This window comes from Cervus elaphus, chromosome 2, assembly GCF_910594005.1.
Source record: "Cervus elaphus chromosome 2, mCerEla1.1, whole genome shotgun sequence".
In the NCBI taxonomy this organism is placed as follows: Eukaryota; Metazoa; Chordata; class Mammalia; order Artiodactyla; family Cervidae; genus Cervus; species Cervus elaphus.
In genome coordinates, this window is record NC_057816.1 from 20558566 (window position 1) to 20581073 (window position 22508).

General features: G+C 52.0%; 1 protein-coding gene across 3 annotated transcripts in view; it reads left to right on the forward strand.

Moving 5' to 3' along the window:
- KIRREL3 (kirre like nephrin family adhesion molecule 3) overlaps window positions 1-22508 on the forward strand; it is a 599492-nt gene that overhangs the window by 497108 nt on the left and 79876 nt on the right. For all 3 annotated transcript variants that reach the window (XM_043873461.1, XM_043873470.1, XM_043873479.1), the window contains 2 exons: window positions 5459-5608; window positions 11036-11185. In XM_043873461.1, the coding sequence (XP_043729396.1) occupies window positions 5459-5608; window positions 11036-11185 (300 nt within the window). The remainder of the gene's footprint in view (window positions 1-5458; window positions 5609-11035; window positions 11186-22508) is intronic.

A 22508-nucleotide genomic window follows, 5' to 3' on the forward strand; every position in this document is an offset into this window, starting at 1 on the left:
GGTTTCCTCCCTGGCCCTCTCCTTTGACGTTTCTGGAGACTTTTCAGTTCCGTCAAGAGCAGGGGAAGAGGGTCTCAGGTGGGTCTGTGCGTCCCTGGGGGCTGAGGACTGTCTAGTAAAGGACCGCAGGCTGTGGCTCTGACACAGGACTGCTGGCCTGCGGTCCCTTCTCCATCGTTCAGTGCCCTGGGCTCCTAGCGACCGCATCTTCCCGTGGGTCTCATGGGGATCCCATTCCATAGGACTAACTGTGGAGAGAATTCAAACAACCCCTGTAAACCTCTCAATTCACGTGGTTCATTCAATGGAAGCCAGCTATTTATTAATTCTATGAGAATAAAAATACTATTTATAATACATAACTAGCTACATAATAATATTTACATAATCATAGTATTATATTTTTAAAGATTTTTTGATGTGGACCATTTTTAAAGTCTTTATTGAATTTGTTACAGTGTTGCTTCTGTTTTATGTTTTGGTTTTTTGGCATCAAGGCATGTGGGATCCTAGCTCCCTGATCAGGGATTGAGCCTGTACCCCCTACAGTGGAAATGCAGGGTCTTAACCATCGGACCTCCAGGAAAGGCCCAATAATAATAGTATTATACTAATAACTATGACACTAATTATATTAATACAGTATTGCTAATAAGTAATATTATATATGTAATAATATACCACCTTGTGTATAATAATATATTATATGTAATAATATTATAGATTATATGTAGCATATAATAACGCTATATGTTAATATATAATTAATAATATAATTAATATTGTAATATATAATATGTTGATTAATTAATAATTAATATATAATTAATATAATATAGTTATTAATATAGCTATAATACTATATTGTTAATTTAATAATAACTGTATATTAATATATAATAACTCTTTGCAACACTATGGACTGTAGCCCTCCAGGCTCCTCTGTCCATGGGATTCTCCAGGCAAGAATCTTGGAGTGGGCTGCCATTTCCTTCTCCAATATAATAACGAGTTGTACAATAATAAGTGCTATGCTGTGCTTAGTCGCTCAGTCACGTCCAACTCTTTGGGACCCCTTGGACTGCAGCCTGCCAGACTCCTCTGTCCATGGGGATTCTCAGGCAAGAATACTGGAGTGGGTTGCCATGCCGTCCTCCAAGGGATCTTTCCGACCCAGAGATTGAACAGACAGAGAAAGACTAATATCATATGCTATCACTTATATATGGAAGCTAAAAACATGATACAAATGAGCTTATTTATAAAACAGAATTGCAGACATAGAAAACAAACTTATGGTTATCAAGGCGAAAAGTGGGGGAGGGATAAGTTAGGAGTTTGGGATTAACAGATAGACAACTACTATATATAAAATAGACCTGCTGTATAGCATAGGGAACTATATTCAATATCTTGTTATAACTTATCATAGAAAAGAATCTGAAAAAGAATATACAAATATATATAAGATGGAATCTCTTTGCCGTACACCTGAAATGAACACAACATTGTAAATCAACTATATGCCAGTTTTTAAAAAAAAATAATAAGTAATTAAATAAAAATAAAGCCTGAGAAGGAAGGTCACATGAGCTGCCGGGCTCCACACTAGGAGAAGGCCATTGGACAAGATGGGAAGCTGAGGCAGAAACCTGGCGGGGTTGGGTCCACAGTGAGAGCAGGACCCTGGGGGGTGCAGCAGACCCTCTGCTTGGATCAGAGCTGCCAGATGCTGAGGGGGCTGCGGAGGCCACAGGTGTGAGCGCCCGGAGGGACAGACCAGGTCACATTCGCCCCCTTCTCACCAAACAATGCAATTTCTGCCTCCTGGCAGTCTCAATAAGTGTGTGCTGAATAAATGAAGCATCTTGAGGAGCTTCTTGCCTATGCAATATAATGCCCAGGAGGTTATGGAAAATGATCCTTTGCCTTTCACCTCTCTGGACTGGAAAGTCACAAGAGAAGGAACTAGTGAGGAGATTCTTCAGATAAGAACCTCCCTCCATGGTCTGCCCGTCGCATCCCCAGGGGATCCTCAGCCTGAAGGGGAGGCCCCTGAACCTGTCCCACTGGTCCATCCCTTCACCTCCTCTCCATCTTCAGCGCTGTAAACTTCATCTCCTCTAGAAGTGACACCCAGCTTAGGTTCTACTTGAGAAAGCATCTCATTGATTTGAAAGAGAAAATCATTCTTAGTGACTTGAATTTAATGTGCAAAAATTAAAACTTTGCTGAGGACTTCCTTGCCAGTCCATTGGTTAAGACTCCGTGCTTCCACTACAGGGGTTACAAGTTCGATCCCTGGTCAGGGGAACTAAGATTTCACATGCCAGCTGGTACAGCCAGAATAAACATGATGAAAAGGCAAATTGTCAGAGTGCACCCTCCCCCCAAATAATTTGCAAACCATGTCTTTTGGGGCAGCCTGTTGAGACTATCCTTGGTACCAATCTCCCTCCAGAAACATTCTTTCTGTGGAAAAGTTGAGGGGATCCAAACAGACAACATATGAGAGCCGAAAGCATTCTCTGAATCCTGGTCAGGGGACCCCAGTCCACTGGAGGCTCGCTCCTGTTCCCTTCCTTTCAGGCTCCTTTCTGTTGGCCCTGCCCCAACTCCTGGCTCTGAGGCAGCCTCCAAGGAGAAGTAGTGACGGCTCAGTGTCCACCTCCACACCTGCTTCCCGGGACCTTCCCCTCCCAGCCCCGCCAGCCCCGGTCTCCATGGTGACAGCCCTTCTTCTCCCTGGGGGACCGCCACCCCCGCCATCCTCAGGCTTCTCACCCTCAACCCGGCCCATACCTCCACCTGGGATGCCCCCTGTGCCCCAGCTTTCTAAGTCCCCTTGCTGATACCAAGAGGAAGCAAGGGGGTGCTCCCACCAGAGGCCTCCCTGTTCACGGGCGTTCCTGGGGCTCAGGCTCTGCTGCGGAGGGCTTGTTCATCTCAACCCCCACCCCCACCCCTGGCTCCCAGCTGACAACCTGATAATTCTCTCTGATCACACAATCTCTGGCAGCTATGGTGGCTGTCTTGACACTGTCCTTCTTGCAAGAAAGGTTTCGAGATAAAAGAATGCACTGTGAAATCGTCATCAGAGCCTTGGAGAAGGGGCCTGGGAGAGGACTGGTCTGCCGCCCACGCAGCCTCTCTGTCATCCCAGCTCCTCCCTCTCCCCCTCCTCCCCCTCTCCTCCCTGCCGTCTTCCCTTGTCTCTCTCCTCCTCTCCACTTTCTCTCCTGCTCGCCCCAGCCCCTCACCCTCTGGTTCCTTCTCCACTCTCTTCCTCCCTGTCTCCTCTCATCTCTTCTCTCCTTCTCTCTCTCTTGTTTGGTGCCAGAAGCAGTCTAATTACAACAGAGAACTTGAAGAGACAGAAAAAGAAGAAAAAGAAAAAAAAACACACCCCACCACGCAGAGCTGATGAAAATGTCCTATGAAATCTAATTTGTAAAGCTCAAATCAGAATAAAAAGTGTTACTCCCACAATTCAGGGCCAATTTGATTTTTAATGAGATTCCTCAGAGACCCAGCCAAGATCTCATCAAGTTGAAAACCTACCACCTTCCCGCCTTCCACACACTCTCTGCGCAGCGTGGACCTCTGTCTCTGCCCGGCTGCCATCCCCACTGCCACTCAGGGACATTCCCCAGGGGCTCCCTGCTCAGGGCCATCTCTTGCTGAGAGCTGGGCCCCAGTCTGGAGCCCTGTGTCCTCAGATGGGCAGCAGCCAGTGTCCGAGACCTGTGTGGCCACCCCGACTCTCCCAGTGGAGGAAGAGCCTGCCCACTAGGCCCTGTTTTCCTCAGCTGTGTATCTGTGTCTGCAGAGTAGGGCGCGGGGAAAAAATACAAGCTTAGAAGTCAAAAACCTCAGATCAAACCCCATTCGTTAGCCGTGTGACCTTGGGCAGGTCAGTTTGCCTCTCTGATCTGGGTTTCTTTGGTGTAAAATGGGAGCGGTTCTGCTCTGAATGGTAATCACTAGGTTACAGGAGAGACTGCACGTGAAGCACAGATGGCGCTGTGGGCCGGGAGCTCGGTGGACATCAAGGTCCCATGTCCCGCTGTCCGTTCAGCTGTGGCTTCCCAGGACACGTAGCTCACAAGACATCCCCTTCTTTAGCAATCCCTCCAGGTCCAGGCATAGCGATCCGCTCGCTGTAGATGAGAACACAGGCCTTAGAGCCAGAGAGTCTTTGATGCACAGCCCAAGGTCCTGCCGCTAGAGACTCCCTGGACAGGCTAGTACCCTCCAAGCCTACGGGCGCTGAGTCCCTGTGACACGGGTTGATCAGGCTCCACACGGGTGCTGTGGGCACGTGACAGCCACGGGAAGGTACACAGGGCCCTTGTGAGTAACTAACAGGCGAGGCTTCTGTTCATAGTTATCCCTCCCTTGGGCCTCATGTCCTCATCTGGAAAATGGGGATAAAAACAGCAGCAACCTCATAGGTTGTTATGAAGATGAGCATATTAACAAGCTGATAGTTTTAAATCTCAGAACAACGCCTGGCGTATTGTACCTACTGTGGGTGTGTCTGTTCACCTTAGTCATGAACTGGCCAGGGTAGATGGTTCGGGGAGGGGTGTGTGGGGAGGGGTGGGGTCACACTGATGCTCTGCTTCCGAGTGACAGTGAGGCTGGAGTAGGGTCTGCTGCAGAAAAGACAGGGACAGGAGGACGGGTGGAGACAATGACCTGCTCCCTCAGCCACATCATCTGCCACACTCAACCTGGACCCACTGTGTGCCCCTGAACTCCACCTGGGCCTGCTGTGTGCCCTTGGATTCCACATGGGCCCACGGTGTAACCTGGAGCTACACCTGAGCCTACTGTGTGACCTCAGGCACGTTACTCCTTTGCTAGGAGCCTCAGTTCATCTGTAAACTGTGAGTAGTAATAGCTAACTAGCATTGCAGTCAATCCTCCATGAATAGCTCCGTTCTTTTTGTCCTGTAGGGCCTGACCCCTTGGGGTGCTGGTCCTAATCCCATCCTGGAAGCCACTAAAAGGATGATATTATTCCTTGGGTTTCCAGCTTTAATCATAGCTCTCCACCCTCCTCCATGCCCATGGCCCTCTTGAAGCACACCCCCAGAGTGCTTCCGACTGGAAGTCTGTCTCCTGTCTCTGCCCCCATGTGGAAGTAGGTGCCAGGGAGTGTCATCAGGTGGAAAGGGGAATAGGGTGTCCTATGGCCTGTTTGGGGCTTGAGGATGGCAAAACCACAGCGTGAGTGCATGGGGGTTGACGGGCAGGGAGCCTGCAGCTGTGGCCAGCTCCTGTGAGCAGGTGATGGAGCTGGGGGCAGTGAGGAAGCCGCTGCTGGGCACCAGCAGGAAGGGAGGCGCTCTGGGGGGCTCTTGTCTCCTGGACCAGCCTGGTCTCTGCTTCCACAGATCAAGCAGAAGCCCTTCTGGCAAGTAACTGACCGCCATCCTTGTTTCCTTCCCAGGTCAAGTGTACTCCTTCAGCCAGCAGCCCCAGGATCAGGCCGTGGTGTCGGGGCAGCCGGTGACACTGCTGTGCGCCATCCCTGAATACGATGGCTTCGTCCTGTGGATCAAGGATGGCTTGGCTCTGGGCGTGGGCAGGGACCTCTCAAGTGAGTACCCCCAGGCCTCCCTAGGAAGGCCTGGAACCCACCCCTGCCCTACCCACCCACCCACCCTCCTAGGGAACCCCATCTTCATAGGCATTTGGGGGATTAAGTCTCAGCTTTCATTGTAGATTCCACGAGCAGAGTCAGGCAAGGCAGGCCCTGGTCCAGGATGCATAGGACTCTGAGGGCCCCTCTGACTTTTGGTGGTGAATTACAAATAAACCTTCCATTCTGGCTGTCAGTCCTAAACCTAACACAGTGTTGTTGGCTTGGAGGGTCCATTCCAAAGTCAATCACGTCTCATGTAAAGTCAGATTTCCAGAAGTAAAGCCTTCGTCTTTCTTGATCCCAAATGTGTTCCCCACTTAAGACACAACCTGGTTCTTCCCTTCTTCCATCCATTGTTGTTTGTTGCTGTGGTTTTAATTGCTAAGTCGTGTCCGACTCCTTTGCCATCCCCATAGCCTATAGCCCACCAGGCTCCTCTGTCTATGGGATTCTCCAGGCAAGAATACTGGAGTGGGTTGCCATTTCCTTCCCCAGGGGATCTTCCCAACACAGAGATCGCACCCACGTCTCCTGCATTGGTGGGCAGATTCTTTTACACTGAGTCACCTTGGAAGCTCCCCTTCTATCCATTAAAGGGAACCAAGTAGATTGAAAATGCAAAGAAAGCTGGTAGGGCTTAGAGGTTACCATGCGATGGGGAGAAAAGAAAACAAGTGTTTGAAATAAATTCCAGGCCTTGTTCAGCCCACCCAGGCTGGTGTTCAGCAAAGATGCTCTGGTGGGCTCAGGTGCCTGTTGATGACTGGTGTCTGAGCTGCCTGGTTGGCACCCACACCCCATCACCTGTTAAGTATTGTAAATGTCAGCCCTTAAGCCCATACAGATGTCTTTCCAATTCATCCTCTCCCCTGGGAGGAAAAAGACTGAGATCATCTTGGTCACTCACCCATCAGTCATTGCAATTCTCCCCTGGCGAGGGTCAGCATGTGGCCATTTACTAAGCTTAGCATGAACTGTAAAATGCAGAACAAGGGATGTGGGTGTCCTGCCATCAAGGAATGTCTGGGGGTGGAGGAGAGAAAAATATGTATTCAACTGAGAAGTAGCTTTGCCTCTCTCCTGGTGTACAGCTGCAAGAAAATAAAAATCGAAGTGCACTTGGGAACAGGATGGTTGGGAAATTAATATTTTAAAATGTGAGTTATGTCTTGCCAAAAATGTATATTGAAACATTATAGCAATGGTCAATAGCATCCTGGGGTTTGAGTGCTACAGCCCAGCTGAGCATGGATAAAATACACAATCACATCTCCAAAATATACTGTGCTGCCATAAAATTTAAGTATTATGGGAACCAGCCAATTTCAGGGACTCTGAACTCCCTTACCCGAGAGGGACTGGGGAAATGACATGATCTTCCCGAACCAGAATGGTTCACACTTCACGTGGCTCTGAGCGGGCTCAGCACCGCTGCTGCGTAAGAAGGCTCTCTGGGTTCCTGGTCAGTGGTTTTCAGCTTCAGTCAGGGACTGGGTTCTTGTTGGGTCAGTGGCCAAGAGGAGGCCCCAGGTCACTGTGGATGGTTCCTAGGGTGGTCATCACCAGACAGGTAATTGACCCTCTGGCATCCACTTCCACAGATGAGTTTCTGGGACCTGACACTGGGTCTTGCTAAGTGCTGGAGAGCAGTGCGCTCTGATGGCTGGGGTCTGCTTCCTCCCCAACCTGACTCCACTGATAGAAAGAAGTCTGGCCCTCTCCTTAAAGAACCAGTGAACTCAGACTCTTAGTAAAATGTTTTCTCTGGATTTGATCACTTGTCCCAAAAGAGCATCATGACAGTGATGACAACTATATGCTTAATAAACATTGTTTGCTTGCCTGATAAGAAAATGAGTGTAACAGGGCGGCAAGTATTTGCCAAGCACTAAATATTATGAGGCCCAGGGTTATGGGGTTTTGGCCTGCTTCAGCTCTGCCCTCTTCTATTTTAAATATGTGGCTCCATCCAGTCTACCAGGAATGAGCCCTAACTGAAGACCTTACTATCTTCCTGGCCACCGAGACTGGAAAAAAATCAGTCGAAGGAAGTGATTTATAAATACACTCCCTCATATTGATAGAACATTTTTCTTCTAAGAAGCTCAAATTCTTCTCAGACATTATCTCATAAATCTACAATGATCCATGGGTTATAAAAAAAAAGAAGGCTTTTCCTCTTTTTACTTGGCAGGTAAATAAAGTCACAGCTGAGAAAGAAATTGATTCAAACATATCTCAAGCCCAATGCATAGGAAATAGTGAAAGCAAGAGGAAAAGGAGGCAACAGAGGATGAGATGGTTGGACGGCATCACTGACTCAATGGACATGAATATGAGATAGTGAAGGACAGGGAAGCCTGGTGTGCTGCAGTCCATGGGGTCACAAAGAATCAGACTCGACTTAGCAACAGAACAACAAATTCACGGGATCCTGACTCCCAACCCCCAAAACGCTTGCACCCTGTCTGCTAAAGACAGGGACCTCTCTGGCTACCTTACATCACTGTCAAGTTCAATTTTTAATTTATTTATTTTTAATTGGAGGATAACTGCTTTACAATATTGTGCTGGCTTCTGCCATACATCAACATGAATCTGCCATAGGTATACATATGTCTCCTCCCTCTTCAACCTCCCTCCCACCTCCCAGCCCATCCCGTCCCTTAGGTTGTCTCAGAGCACCAGATTTGAGCTCCCTGTGTCATTCAGAGTCTAAACTAACATTTAGAGACTGCTTCCTATGTCAGGTGCTTTATAAAGATAATCCTATCTATTCCTCCCCATAAGTCTATGAGGTACTAGCATTGTCCCATTTTACTGACAAGGAAATGGAAGCACAAAGCGGTTAGAGTAACTTGCCCAAGACAGCAGAGTTAGGGACTGATAGAGCTGACGTTAAAACCCAGGCAGTTTGTCTGTAGAACCCAGACTACCCATAATTTTACCTCCCCTGAGAGTAGCAAAAGAGAGTAACGGTACTAGTGGAAGGAGCTAGATCTCGCTCTGAATCGGTGATTCTGGGCCTGTGTTTTCCAAAGATGCTGCCAGTCCTCAGAACAGCATCACGACTCGTCACCTAATTAGGCAAGTACAGACAAACCCATCACTGATGCTTTCAGCAGCTTATGAGAGCAGAAGGCGGCTGCTGTTGGCTTGCAAGACAGCAACACACGCGCTCCGGCCAGGATGCGTTCCGGCCAGGATGCCTGCAGGGGACCAGGATCTGGTCACAAGGCAGCAGGTCGGAGGGGCTGGGGGCCGCCCACCAGCTACGCTAACAGCAGCTGCAGCGGGATGAGGCTGGACCAGCGCCCACTTCCAACTCCTCACCGGGCCCTGCGGAGAGCCAGCTTAACTCACCCCGGCTGCTCCCCAAAACCCAGCAGAGGGCAGGAAGGGCAGGCAGGAGGGGAAGCCTTGATCTTAGGGCTACAGCTGATGGCCCTGTCGCATCTCTGGCCAGGCCTGAACAGCTGTGGAGGGCATGCTGGGGACAATGCTAGCCGTGAAGACCTGAGCCTAACAGGCTCAGCCACACTGGATGCACCCCAAAAGCATACTGGGGAGCCTGGCGGAGGATCACTGTGCTGCCTCCACTGACCAGGAATGGGTGCCCCTTAACAGCCCACCCCCAGGGAACCCTGCCCTCCCCTCTGGAAGACCTGTGGGTTATGAGGGGAAGAGGGGCCCTGGAGCACCCAAGAAATCTCCTCTGTAGTGTCCCTGACGGGATCATCCCACATTTGCTTGAATACAGCCAGTGACGGGAACCTCACTACCACCTCTGGCAGCCCAGATCTCTGCTGACACCAGTACATTGCTGACAGTAACCTAAAGTGTGTCCCCACGTTCATTGTGCCCCTTGGTCCAATCCTTAGAAGCTACACAAACACGTCTAACTCCCCCTGAGAGACTGAGAAAAATGTGAGGACAGCTATGGCACGTCCCCTGTCTGTTCCTGCCTCTCAAGCCTCAGCCTTCTCTTTAAAAGGCCCAGCGTGCCCAGCTGCCTCCTCCTGGGAACTCACTCTGCCCCAGCGAAGGCCCTTCAGAAAGAGAAGCAGTTTGGGGCTGTCAGAGGGTGGATGGGCCTCTGGAAAGAGAGGGACCCTGTATGTGGGGACACGCAGAGGTCGGGGAAAGGGGTGGGTGGAAAACAGGTCCTGCGGGGAGGAACTAAGGAGATTGAGGGCCCAGCAGCAGTGAAGATGCAGACACAGAGAAGTGACTTATGGACACAGTGGGAGGGGAGGAAGGAGAGGGTGAGACGAATGGAGAGAGAGCATGGAAGCATATACACTACCGTATGTAGAATAGGCAGCCATGGAAATTTGCTGTTAAGACTCAGGGAACTCAAACCGGGGCTCTGTAACAACCCAGAGGGACGGGAAAGGGTGGGAGGTGGGAGGCAGGTTCAAGAGGGAAGGGACATAGGCATAACTATGGCTGATCCATGTTGGTGTATGGCAGAAGCCAACACAATACTGTAAAGCAATTATCCTTCAATTAAAAATAAATAAATTTAAATAAAAGAAGGTCAAGGGCCGAAGACCCAGGACAGAGAGGCTCTGCCCAGCCCGGCAGCCGCAACCCCTGATGTATTTCCATTCCACCCACGGAGCAGCAGGAAAACTGCTTAATGATTCACCATTCTCAAGCTTTTATTTATCTATTATTCATCGCCAATGGTATAAGAGGCCCCCAATTTTTAAGTGTCCTGAGTGTCACCTAAGTGCTTAATCAGGCCCTGGGGTCCCCGGGGGGTCATAGTAAGAATGACCAGTAAAGAGTCACTTAAACGGCTCAAAGTGACCAGAGGTTCCTGGGCTCTGGTGGGTGGGCCTCGGTTTCTACTTCCTGCCCATCTGCAACCAAAGTTTTCCCCCAAAGCCACTCTTGCTCTTTTTCCAGGTATTTTTGTTTCTTCTCTCTGCCTCTGACCCTGTCTTCTCTGTGACTCTGAGCCTGGGTCTCTCTGTCTTTCTGTGTGTGTTTCCTTATCAGGATGTGTGTCTGCTTGGCAAGCCTCAGAGCTGAGCAGGCTGGGTTCCAGGGTGACAACCCGCTGTGTCTGTCCACATTCAGCTCCTTCCCACTCTAATAATAGCTTCTCCGACATCCCTAAACTTAACACCTGCAATACCCTTTACACACACGCCCACACACAGACACGCTGTCCTAGCTCCCTGCGGAAGCTCACTTTTGTGCTCCTCATACTGAGATCAGGGCCCTGCGACATCTCCTCCTGCTCTGCCGGCCCCCTAAGACCAGCCCCCAGAAGCCCCCCAACCCGCTCAATGTCCCACCCACTGTGCCCGTCAGTCATGCCAGCTTCTCCATCCCCGCCCCGCCCCCCTGATACACCTGCCTTCTCCACAGGTTACCCGCAGTATCTGGTGGTAGGGAACCACCTGTCAGGGGAGCATCACTTGAAGATCCTGCGGGCGGAGCTGCAAGACGATGCCGTGTACGAGTGTCAGGCCATCCAGGCTGCCATCCGGTCCCGCCCTGCGCGCCTCACCGTCCTAGGTAAGAACCGTCCCTGCGCCCGGCCAAGGATGCTCTGGGAAGCAGCCGGGGCTCAGCTCCAGAAATCAGGGGCCAGACTGGAGGGGCCCGCCCGCTGGACAATAGGGCTGCTGCCCCACTCTGTCAGTCCCTCCCCACCAAAAGGGGGAAAGTGAACATCCCTGTCCTGGACTTCAGAAGGCCAGTGCCAGCCGACCTCTGACTCTGCCCAACTCCAGTGTGTTTGACGGCCGCTGAGGAAGCTAAAGAGGGCTCCTGGGGCTTGTTTATCCAATCAGGAAGCGTATTCTGCGCACGCGGTCTAAGTTAGGCGCTATGTTTGGTGATGGAGACCCAGAGAAGAAGGGGGTGTATCCTTGAGTCCCTTCTTTACAAATTGCCCTCCCCTGGTGCTGACAAAGCCCCATCTAGCCTCCTCCCCCATCAGGCTCTCCTGGTGATTCCAGCATCCACAGGGACCACCCTGGCCCTGCTCCTCCCCACCTGGGAATCCCAGCTCTCTGGTGGAGGCCCGGGCTGGCTGCCTACATCACCCTCAGGAAAACCATTACAGGTTCTTATTGCCACATCATACCTGTGCCCCTGGTCTCTCTTCACCTCAGTTTCTCCGGGGACGTCCTCCTGAAGAGGTCCCCACTCCTGGACCCGGGCCCACCTGCCTGGAGACCAGGGGACGGGCTCAGCTACCCCCTCAACTGCCTCATCCTCATTTAGAGTTCAGCCCCATCAACTCCCTCCTCTGGCCAGATGTTAGCGAGGAGCCAGGCCTGCTGGGAACCACGCCGGCCAGTGTACCAGTAATAATAGCTCACATTTGCATCACGCCGCAGAGCAACGCTCTCAGCACCTCCACTTACGTTACCTCGCTGTTCGGACACCGACCTGGGGGAAGGGGAAGGTGGGCCCAGGTGAGGATATGAGGCTCCTAGAAGCAAAGGGTGGATGTGGGGGCTGGTGCACAGGCCGCCGGACGAGAGAAGTCCACCCCCACCCCCTGGCCCGCCACTACCTGCCCCCAGCAGCTGTTGAAAAGTCTGACAACAGGGTCAACAGCTGGGGTGCTGCCTCCTTGCCGCCGGGCAGCTGAGACACACGGCTGCTCAGAGATGAAATATCTAAGAGGGCATCAGATCTACATGGCCAGCATGCTGGGATAGGCCCTGGAGGACCACTTACCCAGCAGGGAGCTTGGCTTCTTGAGACGAGGAGGAGAAACTGGGGCCAACCTCAGAGACCCCCTTCAACCTCTGAGTCTCCCCCAGAAGGAATGAGAGAAATAAACCTTCTGGAGGGTCAATGAGCTGGTGGGGGGGGGGTCCCTTGACCAGGAAGTGGCGAGCCCCCTGTGTTAGAGGGAAAGTCTGCCACCTGCGTCTCTGAGAGGTGGCTGAAATGGGACCCGGCCTTCGATTGCTGTGGGGATTGAGGGAAAAGAGAAGGAGGATTTAGTGCCTAATATATTTTCTGATCTTTGAGGATTGCAAAAGGCCAGTATAGATTTGTTAAGCAGAGTTGTAGGATTTTTTTTTAGGAGGACTGGATTCTGTTTTATTTGGGAGTGGGGGATGGGGAGTGCTGCACTGTCTTTGTTGCTACGCACAGGCTTTCTCTAGTTGCGTCGAATGGGGGCTGCTCTTCATTGCCGTGTGCAGGATTTTTATTGTGGCGGCTTCTCTTGTTGTGGAGCACAGGCCCTAAGGGGCGTGGACTTCAGTAGCTGTGGCACAAGGGGGTTAGTTGCTTGGTGGCATGTGGAATCTTCCCAGACCAGGGATGGAACCAGAGTGCCCTGCATTTGCAGGCAGTTTCTTAAGCACTGGACCACCAGGGAAGTCCTGGGGTCGTAACATCTTTATCTCCAGAGGTTTTGTAGCCCCATGCTCCACTCTTGGACCCCTTCTAGAGGGTGAAAGTGAAAGTGAAAGTCACTTAAGTCATGTCCGACTCTTTGCGACCCCATGGAGTCCATGGAATTCTCCAGGCCAGAATACTGGAGTGGTTATCCTTTCCCTTCTCCAGGGGATCTTCCCAACCCAGGGATTGAACCCCTATCTCCCACATTGCGGGCAGATTCTCTACCAACTGAGCTATCAGGGAAACCTTTCTAGAGAGTACCAGAGATGCTAAACTGAGAAGGCCCAGAGCAGTGCCCACTCCTGACTTCACACAGGCCTTAAAACAGGTGGGGACACCTCTGGGCCTTAAGTTCTCGTCCTGGGATCAGAGCTTCACCTGGTCATACCAAGCCACAGTCCCCTTTCGTCTGTACTATCTCAGCTAGATTACCAAGTCCAAGTTACCCCAGATATCTTACAGATAAGGAAGTTGAGACTCAGAGAGGCAAAAGCTCTCACGGGAGGTCACACAGCTCACTTAACATTCAAAACAGACCCCAGAGTTTCCAACTCCAAACCAGTGCTCTCTGCCCAGTGTCCACATTTCTAAATGCCAGTAGGACTGCCTCTGTCTGGTTGGTGAAGAGCCAGGCTTCCGCGAGCAGGGCCTCAGGGTCTGATCTGAACAGACTTAATTTTGTCTTGGGTCACATCTAGAAGGCATTCAGCCCAACGTCTCCCTCTCCACTGGCCTGACCCGGCACGGCCTCCTGGGCCGAGCTGGTTTGTGGGGGGAGATGTTTCATGAGTCGGGAGATCAGCTGAGGAGGGGGAAGGCGGAGTTTCCAGGAGACCCCAGCAGGATGGCCTGGGTGGAATTCCTAAGGCCAGAAAGGGAGCCTAAGCTGGCGTTTGTCCATCAGCCTTTCACACAGACCACAACACCACTCCTCCAGCTTCCTCAGACTCTGCCACAGTCTCCCCTGACTCCTCAAGGGCACCCTAGGTCCCCACCTCTCACCTGTCCAAGTAGGTCCTCAGCCCTGAATGGTCCCGTGGGTCTCCACTCTAAAGCTAGTCCTATGGGCCCCCTCCCTGAGCTGGCCCTGCAGGGCTCCGGCTGAGTTTCTCCGTGGTATACAGCCCCACCTACTGCCCTGGAGGGCGGCCCTGCATGCAGACACTGACCCAGCCTTTTGGAAAGGGAGCCTGGTCTACTCACAGTGGTGGACAGAGAGGGCTTCTCCAGTGCCAGTGGAGGAAAGAGGGCTGTTCCTACCCTGGCCAGCCAGCTTCCCAACTCAGATTCCATCTGCTTTGCCATGACATCTCAGCCTGGGAATGTCCCAGCCAGATCCCCAAGGCCAGGGGAGGGGGATCCCAAGGGGGGACGCTGCCTTCCCTGTGTTACAGAAATGAGAGAGATTCCTAATTTTGTGTGTATTTGCCTGAGATAGATTTTTAATTAAATAAAGTAAGAGCCTGATTAGAACCTGTAGAAGATGTGAGAGAAGAATCAGACGGTATTTCAGCAAAATTGCAAAGCAAACACTGGCTGGGCCAGAGGGAGACCCCCAGGGGTCTTCCATCAAAGCACCAAGTGAGAAGGGCAAATACAAGAGATTATATAGCCAACAGATGTGCATTGTTAAAATACGCATCTGCCGGCAGCCTGCTTGGAGAAGCCAAAGGGCTAGCTCAGAGTCTGCAGTGCTCCAGGGAGGGCCTGGGAACCCGGCCCGGCAGCCAAGCCTAGAGTCACAGACACATTAATTAGCCTTGTGTTTGCAGCTCTCAGATGCAATCAGGTGGGGAGCAACTGTGAGCTGAGGGTTTGCTCCCCCAGGGAGACAGAGGGAGGGAGACAGAGAGGAAGAAGGGGAAGGAGCAGCTCCTGTAAAGCTGAGCAAGGTAAGGACTGGGCACCCTCCCACCCCCAGACCATCCCTGGAATCATGGTGTCAGCGCCAGAGCCACAGGCCGGGAGACAACAGTCATGGTCCTGCCATTAACCAGCTGTGGGCTGGTCACTCAAACACTCTGAGTCTCAGTTTCCTCATCTGTGAAATGATGCACACTCCTGTTTCTCCCACCTGCAGGAACCTCCGTATTGAAAAATACCAAAACCGTCCCAGGGCCAGAGGGGTAAGGGGGCAATAACATTTGATCCTTCTAACTTCGTGAAAGCTGGATGGCAGGAATTTGGGGAGGCAACCCAGAGCAGGAGGAGGACATGGGCACCAAGGATGTGATCAACAAACATTTGCTGAGCACGTATTAGGTGCCAGACACTGGAGACTCATTAGTAAATGAGAGAGAAAAGCTCCCCTGCCTAGCAGAGAGCGAGACAGTCACTACACACATTTAGCCAGCACGTTGTGTAGCTGTGCAGGACATCAGGTGATAACACATGCTATGAAAATGAGGGAGCAGAGCAAGGTAAACGGGATTGAAAGTCAGGGGGTGGAGGAGGAGGAGGATTGTGGATGTCAAGTTAATTATTAAAAAAGGGATTTTCCCAGGCTTCCTACCCCATTTCCCTCTTCTTCCCGGTTTGTTTTAATATTAACTCACTACCTTGTGGCTCCCAGTAGAAACAATGCTTCCTACATCAACATGATTTATTTAATGACGGAGAGTAAGTCAATTAAAATGAAGAGGGCATCTTTAAGATGATGTAAACCCCAAATACTTTGGGGCAGACAAATAAGGTCCAAATGTGTCTTCGCTTCGTCTCTGTCTGCAGCTCTTCCAGCTGGGGATCTCTCAGGTCCGTACGGCCACAGAGCCGGCGGCATCCCCCAGTCCCCTAACCTCTGGGCAGGTGGCTCCAGAGAGAAACGGCACACAACTCAGGTCCCACAGGAGAGGAAGGCGGAACTGAAACAGCCCAAGAGCGCTGGCTTCTAAAATCATTCTCTCAGAAACCGGTGCTGAGAATGCCACCCTGTCACCCTGTTTGGGGTCGGCGGGGGGCAGTCTGAGCAGATCTTCAGGGGTGAGGAAGCACCGCCACAGAACAAAGCCCAAGCTCCCTCCGTGACACGCAGGGCCCCCTAAGGTCTGCCCTCAGCTTGCTCTCCAGCCCCTGCTCCCGGATAACGACCAGCTAGCGGCATCCTCCACTCCCCACACCCCTGTGCCCTCGCTCACGTGTGCTTCTGCCTGGAATGCCCTTCCCACCTCTCTTCCCTTGGCGGCTTCTTGCTCACCTGTCAGGATTCATCTTAGATATCGCCTCCTCCAGGAAGCCCTCCCTGAACGCCACATGGCCTGGCTGTCCTGCTCTGGGCTCCCTTAGCCTTCCGTCCCACCTCAATCACAACACTCGCCACGTTCTGTTGAAAGTCACTGTTCACACGTCTGGCTCCTCCACTGGGTGTCTGAAAGGCAGTGTGCAGCCCTCACGCCCAGCCTACAGGCACATGCCAGGGCCTCAGAAAGTATCCCCCAGGTGACTGTAGTGACAGAGTTAGGACTGACTAACGGGATCATACTGACCCTCGCCATGAGAACAGTACCTAGTAGATAATACGTCCTCGATACACAGGAGAGTTGTGTTGTATTGTGGTGTTTATAGGGGCAACACGGCTTCACAGTTAAGAGCCCACAGCCAACTTGCCTGCACATGAAACCTGTGGTGTGACCTTGGACAGTTATTCAGCCCCTCTGTGCCTCAGTCTCCTCGTGTGTAAAATGGGGAGATAATTTTATCTGTCCTCTTAGTCTTAGAAGGTTTCATGAAATAATACACATAAGGCATTTCTCACAACAGCACCTGGTATGCCACAAGGCATGCAGGCATCGGCTGCCGTTACAGTTATTCCCGCAATGCAAAGAGAAACCCACAAGTGACTCCTGCTTCCTGGGGCATCAGACTTTTGTGTCTCGGAGAAGCGGTTCCATCCAGCATGCGGGCAGAAATGCACGAATCCTGCAGGCCTCTCTGGGCTCGGGCACTAGGAAAGACAAGCAGAATTGATTTCCTTATCTGCTCATTAAGTGAGTTTTGCCTGGGCACCGGCTTGGTCTTAGGTGCCGTATCGCATTTGTGCTGTGTGTCTGCTTCCTGCCACATTCATTACCCTGCAGTCACCCCCAAATTGGGGCAGCAAGCAAGCCGGAGATGGGAGAGAGGAGAGCAAGAACAATCACTCTTATCTCCCGAAGCTCCAGGATAGAGGTGGTGCCTGGGCAGCTGTGCACCTCACCTTATGCACACCCGCCACCCCCCCCCCACCGGCCCAGTCTCTCCACCCTCTTCCTGCTCCTCTGCCCTCCCGGGAGCCCAGGCCACCCCAAGACCCCCTGGGCCACGGACAGATTATGCTTCTCCCCCTCTCTTTGGCCACTGTGCGCCCCTCTTTGACTTCTTGCTCTAACGCTGTGCCCACCTGCTCTTGTAGGTTACAAGGTGAGTGTGGCTTTAGGGATCGTTGAGTTACTTGAAGTGATAAATGGTCCCTCGGTTCCAAATTATAGTATAAGCTCCCTGGGGGTGGAGTCTTGGTCTCTGAGGTCCACACTTGGATTCAAGGCCGTACGCTCCCCCCAAAGCAGTTATCAATGGGAGATCAGCAGAGATGGGGTGTCTCCCTGGAGGTCTCTGTAGCCACTGGGTGGTGTGTGGACTTCAGAGCTGAGTCATGATGGCTCTCTTTCTGTGTCTAACGGCACACCCCACCACGGTCCCCCTTTTCCTCTAATCGGCCATGTTGCATGGAAAGGAGCCCACCCTCATCTCTTTGTTCTTCATCTCAGCCTCACTGGGCTGTCAGGAGAGGCTGCTCCTCCCTGGCCAGGGCCCATCCATAACAGAGGGGAGTGCGGGGAAGAAGGGGACCCACAGATGCTGGGCACCCCTAAAGCTCCAGAGAGGTTGGAGACCCCTCAGGGATGGAGTCAAACCCAGCACTTCCCCTCTTGGCCTGAAAGTAGGTGGCATGGAGCAGGCGGGTCCCTCTGAAAGGAGAGGGAAGCCTGATGCAAGAGATGCACACACACCCCTTACCCCACCCAGTATGGCCAAGGGCAGTTGGAACAGGCTCAGCCAATGAGAGAAGAGCTAAGCGGTCTGATCAAGTGGCCTTGCCGAGTGACCTGATGCCTGATGTCACCTTGGGGAGCTCTTACCATTCAACCATGGAGGTGCCCCCACACAGCCACCCCAGGGCCAGCCCCTCTCCTCCCCATTCCAGCATCTCTTGCCTTCAACCCCAGCACAAGGGAAGGCAGGAAGGTTTGTTGGAGCCTGCCCAGGGTCTACTGTATGCAAGGCGCTCAGCTTCGTGCCCCTACCCCCCACCACTCCATTTCTAGTTCCTTGCCCCCCACCATACCACCCGCCCCCACCACCACTAAGTGACTCGGGCTCTCTGGGGCAGCCCTGCAGTCCACTGTGCCCAGGGCACCAGCACATCTCCAGGTCCAAGCAGGACCAGGGCCCTGGCCCAGAAGTTGGGCAATGAGCATCGTTGCCCCAGTCCTGCCGCTGATCAGCTGTGAGCCATGGAATCCCCAAGTTTAACCTCTCAGGACCCGCTTTCCTTCTCCTGGGGAAAACGAGGAGCTGGAAAGATGACATGCAGAGCCACTCCACAGTTTGTGCTTCTTTTTCATTCCATCCTGGTTCAGGGGTCATTGTTCCCTGAGTCCTTTCCCCTTGCTCCTGAGAGCAAGGATAGTATGTCCTTCCACTGCTGTAATCAAGCGTGACCCTAAGAGATGCTGAACAGACTCCACTGCTCAGCCAAGAGGAGTGTGGGCTCAGACCATGGAGATGTGCAAAAGTCAGGCCCTGGATCCTCCAGCGTCCACCGTTCAGTGTGAAACCAGCAGCTCCAAGGCTGCGTGTGAGATTCCAGCCACTTGCCTTTCACTTTCAGAATGCAGCTGCCTCGAGGCAGCCCTCACCAGTTCTGCCATCACTACTTCCTCTGGCCTGGACTTGGCCTTCCACATCCCTCCCACCTGAAAAAGCCCCGTCGAGTGCCTGCCTCTCTCCAGGTACCCTCCTGGGTCCTCTGTCGGGAATCCTAACTGGGTCCCTCTGTGCATCCAGATACATGGTGCACCAAGGACAAATGGACTGGTGTGCACACGTACCCACACACACACACAAGTTCACAGCTTGGCAGATTCATCAGCGCCCCCATGGTGGAAAGACACAAGGCCCCTCAATCAAGACTATAGTCACTGCTGCATGCTAAGTCACTTCAGTCGTGTCTGATTCTTTGCGACCCTGTGGGCTGCAGCCCACCAGGCTCCTTTGTCCATGGGATTCTTCAGGCAAGAATACTGGACTGGGTTGCCATTCCCTTCTCCAGGGGATCTTCCTGACTCAAGGATCAAACCTATGTCTCCTGCATTGGCAGGCGGGTTCTTTACCACTAGCGCCACCTGGGAAGGCCAGTCACTCTTGGGAAATAGAGAAATCTCAGTGATGCCACAAAAGTATTGACAGGCCCAGAAAAGGATGAAGCTGGTGGTGCATGTCACCCCAGCACAAGGCCCACTTCTCTACCGAGTCCCCCAATGAGAAATGAAGCCGAGGGAAGAGTCCTAGTGGACCAAGAGGGAGGGCAGGGCCAGCCAGCCCCCTGGGGGTGAAGGGCCCCCTCCTGGCTCCAACCTGTGGGGCAGAGTAGAGTGGGTGTCACCCCTGGGATTCTGCCCAAGCCCAGAGCTGGGGAGTGCCCGAGAGGCCAGGGCTGGGCAGGGAGACCTTGAAAGGGTAAGAATAACTCACTACTTCTCCGCTCCGACCTCAGCCCAGCCTGAGAGGAGGGTTTCATGGCAAATTATGGATTTAAAACTAGCAATGAATCTCCATTACAGCATGAAATGAGAAAGGAAAATGCCACTAAATGGAAGCCTTCCCCCAGCAGCCAATGGGCAAGGGAGGGTGTCGTGTTAGGAGGGAGGAGAGAGACGAAGCTACACAGCCCGAGGCGGGCTCCCAGGAGTGCTCCCGAGAGCCCCCGCACCCCGGGCCCACGGAGGACCCCACAGAGATGGAAGATGTGATGCCGCCGGCAGGAGCCAGGAGCCAGTCTCTCCCCGTGGGCAGTTTTCTGCAGAGGAAGTCCTGCTACGTCAGGACTGGGGGCGGCCAGAGCTTTGCCATCTTGCCGCTGTGTCACAATGAGCCCCGTGTCATAGGTCCAGCTAGAGAGGAGCATTTCGGGGACCTTGACCCACCGCTGGGTCATCCACACAGAGGGGCTTTTTTACCTCCTCTCCATCTCTGGCAGGCAGGCTTGAGGTTTCCTTTTTGCAGATGCAGAGGCTGACAGACACTTGCCCCAGGTCACGCAACAGTTAAGAAAAAGAGCTAGAATCTGAACTTGGGTCTTTCTGGCTCGAAAACCTTTGCCCTTTCTTGCTAAGTCATGCCCTTCCCTTTTCCCCAAATTCTGTTGAGAATCACTGCTGCCTGACTCCTCCCCTTACGATCACAGGTCTCTTTCCAGCCCCGGGAGCTCCGGGAACCCTGTCTGAGCCCTGTGGCCACCCAGGCCCCCAGAGTCAGAGGGGTAGCCTTGCACAAAGAACCAAGGCTTCAGAAAACCCTTCCTGGCAGTCCTGTTCCCCAGATGTGCCTTGGGAGCTGGGGGCCCTAGACCCACAGCATCCATTTCCCATCCCATTAAGTCTCATCATCAGGGGAACCGCCGGCAGCTTCTTTTCCCGTCTCTCTGGGCCTCTAAATTATTCTGTCCGTTGCGAGGGAGGTTTTCCTGACTGGGAGGTTTGTAGGCCCCACAGAAACCTGCACGGCTGCCTCCGTCTCATGAAAATACATAGCTTAGCCCCACAGCCCACGAAGGCTGACTTCCAAAAGAGTGTCACATTTTCACAAGTCGATCAAGGTGTTTGTAAATGTTTATCGAAAGGGAGAACTTTCCATATGTAAATATGTCAGGAGCGGTGTGATGTGAGCGGCTGAGAAATCACCAGTGCCAGGAATACCCCTGCAGCCTCTGGGGTGGAAGGCAAGAAACGGGGGCACAGGCTATGACTTCACAGCCATCCCCCTGAAAGAGCTGGCCCTGCTCGAGCCCCAAACACACCCTCCACTCGCTTCCCCTCCGTCTACACACAGAGAAAGACACACGTTCAGCGGGGTGATGGAGAAAACTTGTTTTGCACATGGGTCGACGGAGGTCTAGAAAGAAATAAGCCAGGGGTTGCACGATCCCTGGAGAGGGAAAACAAGTCCCCTCTGACTCTGTGAGACAGAGAACAGTGGGCTTTGAGCAAGGGTCACCTGAGACTACCCCGTCCCTGCTTCTGCCCCAGCCTCAAATACCAGCTTGACCTGGGTAACAGTTCTACTAAGAACCAATAGAAGCCCCCCCAGAACCAAACCTTGGTTAAACAATGTTAGAGCTGGAAGTGTTGCCAAAAATGGGGTCTGGCTGCTTGCCACTTGGAGGCTAATACTCAAGAAGCAAGGTTGGTAGAAAGGAAAGTTGGCTTTATTCCAGAGGTTGGCATCCGAGGAAGAGGGTAGACTCCAAACGTTGACTCCTGCAATGGGCAAGGGCTTCTAAAGGGGAGTTTCTGGGGTTTGTAGGCAGAGGGAGGTGGTCATCTTGAAATTGGTCATCGGTGGTCTGGCCAGTGTCATCTTGACTCTTTTAAGAACAGTTAGTCTTCAGTTCCAAGGTCAGTGTGTTCCCCTTTCTTTGAGGTCAGTTCTCGGAATTGTTGCAGCTTATGTCATGGTTACAGTCTGGTCATCATGTAATTAACTTCTACTGGGTGGAGGTTCTGGTGTCTGCAAAACAGCTCACAGGATATGGCTCAGAATATTATCTATAGTTCTTGAGGGGAAACTAAAAGTCCTGGACTTTGCTTAATGACTAAGCAAGCAATTATTATTTTTCATCCTGTTTAGCTGTTTTCTTTTGCTTCTGCATTTTCTTACTTCTTTGATTAAACTTCATCTTTGGCTAAAGTTTTTCTACAGACAAAAGGCAGGTGGAGGACATGGGGGAGACAAGCCATAGGGTCCTGCTCCATTTCAGAAGGAATCCGCCAATGAAGGCTTCTTCCTTCATTCTTTTTCTTTTTTTAATATTTATTTTTATTATTTATTTATTTACTTGGCTGCGCCAAGTGCAGCCAGCAGGATCTAGTTCCCTGATCAGGGATTGAACCTGGACCCCTTGAGTTGGGAGTGCAGAGTCTTAGCCACTGGACCACCAGGAAAGTTCCATTTTATTCTGTTTTCTCAATATACCTGTATGCACCTTCTGTATGCCTGGCACTGTCCTAGGCATGGGAAATGTGTATATGATCAAATCAGATTAAAATCTCCTGCCTTCGTGGAACTTATATTCTAGCAAAGGGAGTGGAGCAATAAACAATAAATACGAGAAGAGAACATTATAGTTTATTAGAAGGTGTTAAGGGCTATCAAAAACTGTAAAGTAGAGTGTAAGAGATAGGGTTTCCTGGAGAAAAGGGCAAGTTGAGCAGTC